General features: G+C 43.9%; 1 protein-coding gene across 1 annotated transcript; it reads left to right on the forward strand.

Annotated features, from left to right (window-relative positions):
- Nucleotides 1-6,814: 6,814 nt before the first annotated feature.
- Nucleotides 6,815-10,668, forward strand: LOC110494068 (acidic mammalian chitinase). The gene is made up of 11 exons (XM_021568764.3): nucleotides 6,815-6,849; nucleotides 7,266-7,295; nucleotides 7,441-7,642; nucleotides 8,027-8,083; nucleotides 8,168-8,333; nucleotides 8,548-8,672; nucleotides 8,811-8,934; nucleotides 9,092-9,277; nucleotides 9,490-9,612; nucleotides 9,945-10,083; nucleotides 10,241-10,668. The coding sequence occupies exons 1-11, from the start codon at nucleotides 6,825-6,827 to the stop codon at nucleotides 10,522-10,524; spliced, it is 1,461 nt and encodes a 486-aa protein (XP_021424439.3). The 5' UTR covers nucleotides 6,815-6,824; the 3' UTR covers nucleotides 10,525-10,668.
- Nucleotides 10,669-10,973: the final 305 nt, after the last annotated feature.

Raw genomic sequence — 10,973 nt, forward strand, 5'->3', positions numbered from 1 at the left:
CAGCAAAGACCATAAAACAAAAACAAGAATAATACAATAAAAGGAATAAAAGCTACATAGCTTAAGCCAGGGCGGAGGTTATAAAAACCTTCACCCCAACATATTTGAATATGCAACATTCTAATCTGTAGTCAGCACGAGTTATTGGTTGACCACCAGATGTGCAGGGGAGGCATGATTTAATTGAACTGATCCATGAGACAATTCCTCGCCATCGGAACGAGCTTCCCCCCTGGCACAAAAGGTGTGTGACAGCACATCCAGAGCCCGTATGGCACCCACTGACAATGTTGAGCCTATAATATTTTGGGTTGCGACAACCAATCATATCACTTCTTGCTACCAATAAATTACTAAGAATTCCCCTCGCCAACAAATCAGAGACAGCTGTTGTGTATTCGGTATGTCATCAGACTTTTAATCTGACTTTTCAGGCTTCACATCGCTGTTCAGGCAATGCTTTGACATGGACTATTTCCTGATTCATTTCCTGCGTTGGGCAAAGAAGGCAGAGTTTGTATGTGTTAAAAACTTTGCAGACAGCAAAACGCTTACTCAGAGTATGCTGTGCACATGCTATCCTTCAACCAAGATATCAACTTAGGCATTGATTGGATTCTAGGTACTTATAAGGACTGATACACTGCGTTAAATGTGATAAGGTAGATATCAGAGCACTTAACTCCTTTTGAACAATTCATGGTATAGCTACAGCAACACCAGCACAAACAAGTTCACCTGATTGTGACTGTAATGATTTTTTTTTCTTTTTTCTGACAATTGTTTTTTTTTCTTTTTTCGATAAATCATAACTATTAGTAATAATAACAGATTCCAACACACTAAAACAAATATGGTAACATGCTGAAAAGTACACTTGATTTCTTAATAATTACTTGTTATATGGCTGCATTGTAGTACATTATTACTATTATCAATTACGCTACACCAAGGACCAACATTTTTGCTAGGCAGACCATGAGGTTATACATGTCTGTTGTAACGGCTGTTGGATGAAGGAGAGGACCAAAGCGCAGCGTGGTAAATGTTCATCTTGATATTTAATAAGAAACGTGAACACTGAAACAAAAACAATAAACGACAACGTGAAATAACTAAACCGAAACAGTACCGTGTGGACCTGACACTGACACTGAAAACAAACACCCACAACTCAAAAGTGAAACCAGGCTACCTAAGTATGATTCTCAATCAGGGACAATGATTGACAGCTGCCTTTGATTGAGAACCATACCAGGCCAAACACAGCAATCTCAAATCATAGAAAAACGAACATAGACAACCCACCCAACTCACTCCCTGACCATACTAAAACAAAGACATAACAAAATAACTAAGGTCAGAACGTGACATTTGTCTCAAGCCTGATGTTCAATTTTAAATAGACCCCTTGCCCCTTACCCTCTAGTTGTCACACCCTGATCTTAGAGAGCCTTTTTATTTCTCTATTTGGTTAGATAAGGGTGTGATTTTGGTGGGCATTCTAGTTTTTCTATTTCTTTGTTGGCCGGGTATGGTTCCCAATCAGAGGCAGCTGTCTCTCGATGTCTCTGATTGGGGATCATACTTACGCAGCCTTTTTTTCCACTTTTAGTTTGTGGGATCTTGACTATGTTTGTGTGTAGTTGCTTTCTGCACTGCATGTAGATTTACGGTTGTTTTTGTATTATGTTGTTTTTTCAGTGTCATTTAAAATAAACAAAAAATTACATCAGCTGATATCTCAAAGTGATGTACAGCAACCCAGCCTAAAACCGCAAACAGCAAGCAATGCAGGTGTAGAAGCACAGTAGCTAGGAAAAACTCCCTAGAAAGGCCAAAACCTAGGAACAAACCTAGAGAGGAACCAAGTTATGAGGCGTGGCCAGTCCTCTTCTGGCTGTGCCGGGTGGAGATTAGAACAGATGATGGCCAAGATGTTCAAATGTTCATAAATGACCAGCATGGTCAAATAATAATAATCACAGTAGTTGTCGAGGGTGCAACAGGTCAGCACATCAGGAGTAAATGTCAGTTGGCTTTTCATAGCCGATCATTAACAGTATCTCTACCGCTCCTGCTGTCTCTAGAGAGTTGAAAACAGTAGATCTGGGACAGGTAGCACGTCCGGTGAACAGGTCAGGGTTCCATAGCCGCAGGCAGAACAGTTGAAACTGGAGCAGCAGCACGGCCAGGTGGACTGGGGAAAGCAAGGAGACATCATGTCAGGTAGTCCTGAGGCATGGTCATAGGGCTCAGGTCCTCCAAGAGAGAGAGAAAGAAAGAGAGAAAGAGATAATTAGAGAGAGCATACTTACATTCACACAGGACACCGGAAAAGACAGGAGAAGAGCTCCAGATATAACAAACTGACCCTAGCCCCCCGACACATAATCTACTGCAGCATAAATACTGGAGGCTGAGACAGGAGGGGTCAGAAGTCACTGTGGCCCAATCCGATGATACCCCCGGACAGGGCCAAACAGGAAGGATATAACCCCACCCACTTTGCCAAAGCACAGCCCCCATACCACTAGAGAGATATCTTCAACCACCAACCTACCATCTTGAGACAAGGCCGAGTATAGTCCACAAAGATCTCTACCCAAGGATGGGGGGGATCACGTCAGTGACTCAACCCACTCAAATGACGCACCCCTCCTAAGGACGGCATGAAAGAGCACCAGTAAGACAGTGACTCAGCCCCTGTAATAGGGTTAAAGGCAGAGAATCCCAGTGGAGAGAGGGGAACAGGCCAGGCAGAGACAGCAAGGGCGGTTCGTTGCTGCAGAGCCCTTCCGTTCACCTTCACACTCCTGGGCCAGACTACACTCAATCATATGACCCACTGAAGAGATGAGTCTTCAGTAAAGACTTAAATGTTGAGACTGCGTCTGCATCTGCCACATGGGTAGACAGACCATTCCATAAAAATTGAGCTCTATTAGAGAAAGCCCTGCCTCCAGCTGTTTGCTTAGAAAATCTAGGGAAAATTAGAGGCCTGCGTCTTGTGACCGTAGCGTACTTGTGGATATGTACGGCAGGACCAAATCGGAAAGATAGGTAGGAGCAAGCCCATGTAATGCTTTGTACGTTAGCAGTAAACCTTGAAATCATCCCTTTCCTTGACAGGAAGCCAGTGTAGGGAGGCTAGCACTGGAGTAATATTATCACATTTTTGGGGTTCTAGTCAGGATTCTAGCAGCTGTATTTAGCACTAACTGAAGTTTATTTAGTGCTTTATCCGGGTAGCCGGAAAGTAGAGCATTGCAGTAATCTAACCTAGAAGTAACAAAAGCATGGATTCATTTTTCTGCATCATTTTTGGACAGAAAGTTTCGGAGTTTTGAAATGTTACATAGATGGAAAAAAGCTGTCCTTGAAACAGTCTTGATATGGTCATTAAAAGAGAGATCAGGGTCCAGAGTAATGCCGAGGTCCCTCATAGTTTTATTTGAAATGACTGTACAACCATCAAGATTAATTGTCAGATTCAACAGAAGATCTCTTTGTTTATTGGGACCTAGAACAAGCATCTCTGTTTTGTCCGAGTTTAAAAGTAGAAAGTTTGCAGCCATCCACTTCCTTATGTCTGAAACACAGGCTTCTAGTGAGGGCAATTTGGGGGCTTCACCATGTTTCATTGAAATGTACAGCTGTGTGTCATCCGCATAGCAGTGAAAGTTAGCATTATGTTTTCGAATGACATCCCCAAGAGGTAAAATATATAGTGAAAACAATAGTGGTCCTAAGATGGAACCTTGAGGAACCCCAAATTTACAGTTGATTTGTCAGAGGACAAACCATTCACAGAGACAAACTGATATCTTTCCGACAGATAAGATCTAAACCAGGCCAGAACTTGTCCTTGTAGACCAATTTGGGTTTCCAATCTCTCCAAAATAATGTGGTGATCGATGCTATCAAAAGCAGCACTAAGGTCTAGGAGCATGAGGACAGATACAGAGCCTCGGTCTGACGCCATTAAAAGGTAATTTACCACTTTCACAAATGCAGTCTCAGTGCTATGATGGGGTCTAAAACCAGACTGAAGCATTTCGTATACATTGTTTGTCTTCAGGAAGGCAGTGAGTTGCTGCGCAACAGCTTTTCCAAAACATTTTGACAGTTTTTTCTATTTTCTGTGTCAAGGTTTGGCTTTTTCAAGAGAGGCTTTATTACTGCCACTTTTAGTGAGTTTGGTACACATCCAGTGGATAGAGAGCCGTTTGTTATGTACAACATAGGAGGACCAAGCACAGGAAGCAGCTCTTTCAGTAGTTTAGTTAGAATAGGGTCCAGTATGCAGCTTGAAGGTTTAGAGGCAAAGATTATTTTTATCATTGTGTCAAGAGATATAGTGCTAAAACACTTGAGTGTCTCTCTTAATCCTAGGTCCTGGCAGAGTTGTGCAGACTCAGGACAACTGAGCTTTGGAGGAATACGCAAATTTAAAGAGGACTCCGTAATTTGCTTTCTAATAATCATGATCTTTTCCTTAAAGAAGTTCATGAATTTATAACTACTGAAGTGAAAGCCATCCTCTCTTGGGGAATGCTGCTTTTCAGTTTGCTTTGCGACAGTATCAAAAATACTTTTCGGATTGTTCTTATTTCCCTCAATTAGGTTGGAAAAATAGGATGATCGAGCAGCAGTGAGGGCTCTTCGATACTGCACGGTACTGTCTTTCCAAGCTAGTCGGAAGACTTCCAGTTTTGTGTGGCGCCATTTCCGTTCCAATTTTCTAGAAGCTTGCTTCAGAGCTTGGGCATTATCTGTATTCCAGGAAGCTAGTTTCTTAGGACAAATTATTTTAGTTTTTAGGGGTGCAACTTCATCTAGGGTATTGCGCAAGGTTAAATTGAGTTCCTCAGTTAGGTGGTTAACTGATTTTTGTCCTCTGAGGTCCTTGGGTAGGCAGAGGGAGTCTGGAAGGGCATCAAGGAATCTTTGTGTTGTCTGAAATTTTACAGCACGACTTTTGATGCTCCTTGGTTGGGGTCTGAGCAGATTATTTGTTGCGATTGCAAATGTAATAAAATGTTGGTCGGATAGTCCAGGATTATGAGGAAAAACAATTAGATCCACAGCTTTAATTCCATGGGACAAAACTAGGTCCAAAGTATGACTGTGAGTGACAGTGAGTAGGTCCAGAGACATGTTGGACAAAACCCACTGAGTCGATGATGGCTCCGAAAGCCTTTTGGAGTGGGTCTGTGGACTTTTTCATGTGAATATTAAAATCACCAAAAATTAGAATATTATCTGCTATGACTACAAGGTCCGATAGGAATTCAGGGAACTCAGTGAGGAACGCTGTATATGGAGGCCTGCTCAGGAGGCCTGTAAAACAGTAGCTAAAGTGATTGAGTAGGCTGCATAGATTTCATGACTAGAAGCTCAAAAGACGAAACTTCATTTTTTTTTGTAAATTGAAATTTGCTATCGTAAATGCCTTTGCGGGATGCACGGGGGATATGGTCACTAGTGTAACCAGGAGGTGAGGCCTCATTTAACACAGTAAATTCATCAGGCTCAAGCCATATTTCAGTCAGGCCAATCACATCAAGATTATGATCAGTGATTAGTTAATTGACTATAACTGCCTTGGAAGTGAGGGATCTAACATTAAGTAGCCCTATTTTGAGATGTGAGGTATCAGGATCTCTTTCAATAATGGCAGGAATGGAGGAGGTCTTTATTCTAGTGAGATTGCTAAGGCGAACACCGCCGTGTTTAGTTTTGCCCAGCCTAGGTCGAGGCACAGACACGGTCTCAATGGGGATAGCTGAGCTGACTACACTGACTCTGCTAGTGGCAGACTCCACTAAGCTAGCAGGCTGGCTAACAGCTTGCTGCCTGGCCTGCACCCTATTTCATTGTGGAGCTAGAGGAGTTAGAGCCCTGTCTTTGTTCGTAGATAAGATGAGAGCACCCCTCCAGCTAGGATGGAGTCCGTCACTCCCCAGCAGGCCAGGCTTGGTCCTGTTTGTGGGTGAGTCCCAGAAAGAGGGCCAATTCTCTACAAATTCTATATTTTGGGAGGGGCAGAAAACTGTTTTCAACCAGCGATTGAGTTGTGAGACTCTGCTGTGGAGCTCACCACTCCCCCTAACTGGGAGGGGGCCAGAGACAATTACTCGATGCTGACACATCTTTCTAGCTGATTTACACGCTGAAGCTATGTTGCGTTTGGTGACCTCTGACTGTTTCATCCTAACATCGTTGGTGCCGACGTGGATAACAATATCTCTCACTTCCCCCAATCTTCAGCCCACTGCTAGTACAACTGAAACAAAAGATAGAGAAATGAATTATGGGGACATCTCAACCTTGCGCTTGACTTGGTAGAATGGTCACCATATTCTTTACATCTATCTAGGTCAATCTCAATCAAATTATAATGTATTGGTCACATACACATAGTTAGCATATGTTATTATTAGTGTAGCAAAATGCTTCTATTTCTGACAGTGCAGCAATATCTAACAAGTTATCTAACAATTCCACAACAACTACCTAATACACATACATCTAAGTAAAGGATTGGAATAAGAATATATACATATACAAATATATAGAGGAACAATAAGCAATCTCCACAAGTATATAATAATTGTCAGCTTATCATTTCTTAAAACAAGGACATATGAAGTTTATCAGTGTTTTTGTTAAGGCAGTGGAAACCCTTGTTCAAACAAGTGACTGAGATTGATTGAGTTTTGCTGCGGAATGGGAAAGTCATAGATATATGAGTGAGATAGGAGTGGTCGTTGAGAGTATAAAAGGGTTCAGCAGCCCAAGGAGCAATGTACAGAGCAACCATGGGCAAACTACTCATCTGCGTTGGTAAGTGGAATTTATTTTGACTTACTTAGCGTATAACTGTACTATTGGTCTTTATTTCAAACATGTTATTTACATTTTCATTGTAATGACAATTAGCAACATTCAGAGACTATGCTCTATGCTAAGGCTTTGGCTCCCTGTGGAGAGAATTGGCCACTGACGAATGTCCTCTAGCTATGCATTTTGTCAATGCTACTGTGTTCAATGTCTGTTTCTAAGGACTGAGGTTGCCAGCACCATGACCCATCTATATTCATGTCTGAGGGGAATAACTGCACTTTATATCATGATCATTACAGTTCTGAATTATGTTGACTTTTTAAAAAGTAAAATAAAATCTCTCCCTTTGTCTTTCTCCTTTCTTTACTTCTGTCTCTCTCGCTTTCTCTCACCATTCTCCTTTTCTCCCTCTCTAGGACTGGCTCTCCTGCTGCATGCACAGCTAGGTAAGTTTAAGTACATTTCATTTACATTTAGCTAGCAGCTAGTTAAATAGCCAATCAGAGAACAATAACTCAACTTACAGAGCATGACAACCATGACTAAAACTGCCTAACTCCAAACTCTAACATTACTACTACCCTTCCATAGGATCCTCCTACATCCTATCCTGCTATTTCACTAACTGGGGCCAGTACCGGCCAGGAGCAGGCAAGTATTTCCCCACCAACGTGGACCCCTGTCTCTGTGACCATCTGATCTATGCCTTTGCCGGCATGGCCAACAACGAGATCAAGACCTACGAATGGGACGATGAGAAACTCTACGGACAGTTCCAGGCTCTCAAGAACCAGTGAGAGAGAGACACACACATGCACAAACACTCACACACAAACACACACTCAAGCAGGCATGCACACATGCACATACGCATGCATGCATGCAGGCACGCACACACATAGACAAATGCAGGCAAACACTTTCTCATTCAGGCATGTACACGCCACAGGAGGTTTGTGGCACTTTAAGTGTGGAGGACGGGCTCGTGGTAAGGGCTGGAGCAGAATTAGTGGAATGGTATCAAATATGTGAAACACATTGTTTCTATGTGTTTGATGCCATTCCATTTCCACCATCCCAGAAATTTTTATGAGCTTTCTTCCCCTCAGCAGCCTTCCGTGGTACACACATGCACGCCTAAGCCAGTAATAACCCTAAGTCTTGTATTTGGTAACAGGAACAGCAACCTGAAGACTCTGCTAGCCATTGGAGGATGGAATTTTGGCACTCAGCCGTAAGTGGAGATGCGTATAAATATGCAAGTGCACACACACATTTACACACACACCCTGTGTCTGAGCTGTGTGTGTGTACCCAGGTTCACAGCAATGGTGTCCAGTGCAGCCAACCGCCAGACGTTCATCAGCAGCGTTATCAAGTTCCTGAGACAGTACCAGTTTGACGGCCTGGACATTGACTGGGAGTATCCCGGATCCAGAGGCTCCCCACCCGCAGACAAGGCCAGATTCACCACCTTGCTGCAGGTTAGACTCAAACACCCATACACATACACACACACACACACGAATGAACAAACACATGAATAAACACCCACACACGCAGATTAACAATCACACATACAGACACACACACACGCACAAAATAGCTCATGCACACACAAATGAACACACAGACAAGAATGAACGCTTGAACACCCAAATGAACACAAACATCCCTCTGTGCACTGTCTCCCTCTAGGAGCTGATGGCTGCCTTTGAGGCTGAAGGAAAGAACACCAACCGTCCTCGTCTGATGCTGACTGCAGCTGTTTCTGCCGGAAAGGGAACCATCGACTCCGGATACCAGATCGCCGAGATTGGATCGTCAGTACATACACACTGGATCTCATTCATATATTATTTCTTAGGAAAAATGTGTACATTAAAACATGCATGATCTATCAAATACTTCTTGTTATATTGGAAACTCTCTTTCTCCCTCTCTTTCTCTCTCCCTCTCAGTGTGTTGGACTACCTGCATGTGATGACCTATGACTTTCATGGATCTTGGGAACACAGCACTGGAGAAAACAGCCCTCTCTACAGAGGACCAGCTGATCAGGGAGATTACATCTACTTCGATGTGGTGAGTCTCTCTCTCCGTGCCCATCTCTTCCTCTCTCTCTTCCTCGGCTCATTTATCTCTTCCTGCCTATTTAGTTTTGAGCTGAGAGTGAGTTCCACATTTCATAATAATTATTCTCTCTCCAGTTCTCACTACAACATACTCTGTGTGTTCTCAGGACTATGCTATGAAGTACTGGAAGAGCAGTGGTGCCCCCGCTGAGAAGCTCCTGGTTGGATTCCCCACCTACGGCCACACCTTCCAGCTGGCCAGTGGCTCTAACACTGGAGTGGGCGCTCCCGCCAATGGCCCCGGCCCGGCCGGACCATTCACCAGACAGTCTGGCTTCCTGGCCTACTACGAGGTAATTGTCACAGGATTAAGATAGGTCCGAAATTACACCCTATTCCAATCCCTACACAGTGCACTACTTGTGTGCTCTTGTCAAAGGTATTGTCCTGGGGAACAGGGTGTCATTTTGGACACAGACCTTGTGTATGTTTTTGAGTGATTACATCTGCAGCTTCCTGAATCATGCAACTTGCAACCCTAACGTAATTGTGTGTGTGTCATTAGATCTGCACCTTACTGAAGCAGGGAGCTACCCAGGCCTGGGACTCTGCCCAGATGGTGCCCTACGCCTACACCCAGCAGAACATCTGGGTTGGATATGACAACGTCAAGAGTTACCAGGACAAGGTCTGTGTTTGTGGGGTGTTTGTCTGTTGAAGGAAAGATATAACTAGCAGGTAATGGCGTAGCATCCTACTCTGTACAATAAGCCTAATAATATAAGGAATTAAACAGTAGCTTTTATCTTCGTGATTTACAGTAGTGAGTGCATACATTTTGTTATAGGTGACCCCAGTGAGAATCGAATCCACCATCCTGTCAATGAAAGATCCATTCCCTACCAACTGAGCAACATAGGGCAAATGATGAAGTTCTATCACCTATACATATTTATCCAATTTCACCCCGTTAAGTAAACCCTCCTCTCCCCTCCTCTCCCCTCTCTGTCTCCCTTACAGATCGAGTGGCTGAAGAACACTGGCTTCGGAGGAGCCATGGTGTGGAGTCTGGATCTGGATGACTTCTCTGGAACCTTCTGTGGACAGGGCAGATACCCACTGATCAACACCCTCAAGTCTGGACTGGGAACCGGAGCCGGTGAGTGACACAGACACATGCATGCCTGCATGCACACACAAACATTCAACAGCAATCCTCTCTATCACTCTCTCAAATAGTAGTAGAAATGTAGTTGAAATTATCAAAAATTCTCTCAACCCCCTTCCCCCACTCCTATGTCCTCCATCTCTCCCAGCTTGTGCCGCCCGTACGGTCCCCATCGCCCCAGTAACCCCTACCCAGCACCCACTTAACCCCCCACAGCCCGGCGGTCAAGGTGGCAGCAGCAGCGGTGGCAGCAGTGGCAGTGGCAGTAGTAGCAGCGGATCTGGCTTCTGCGCCGGGAAGGCTGACGGAATATACCCTGACCCCACCAATTCCAACCACTTCTACAATTGTAGCCAGGGCAAGACCTATGACCAGCAGTGTGCTGCCGGCCTGGTGTTCGACGCCAGCTGCAAGTGCTGCAACTGGGCCTAAGAAACCAGAATTCCCCTTATTAATGAAGGAGCTGGGTCTGAAGGTTATGTGTTTGTTAGGGCCACTGTTGTCATGTCCTATTCTAACATCAGCTCCATGTAACATGTCAGATCCACTCCAATAAACTCCCAACATATGAATGCATCCTATTGTCTCATGAATTGTATTTATTCCGCTCTGTGTGGGTTTGAGGTCAACTTCATTGCACTTTGAGCAGAATCACCTTGTATCCCACATAGCTAGTCATTATCTGAACAAGATTAGAAATTCTGCTCCTCGCTGTTCTCAAACTGATTCCCTCAAACACCTTTTGTCAGTTTCGTTTTTATACAATTCATTCCACCACAGAGAATCGCAGTAAAATATAAGTCCTTTACTGCAGTCAAACTTTACCAGGCTGACAGACACGGTATAAACCGCGCAGTGCTTAGACTGACTCATCATTAACA

This window comes from Oncorhynchus mykiss, chromosome 17 (genome assembly GCF_057628025.1).
Source record: "Oncorhynchus mykiss isolate SJ-2025 chromosome 17, ASM5762802v1, whole genome shotgun sequence".
Taxonomy (NCBI): domain Eukaryota; kingdom Metazoa; phylum Chordata; class Actinopteri; order Salmoniformes; family Salmonidae; genus Oncorhynchus; species Oncorhynchus mykiss.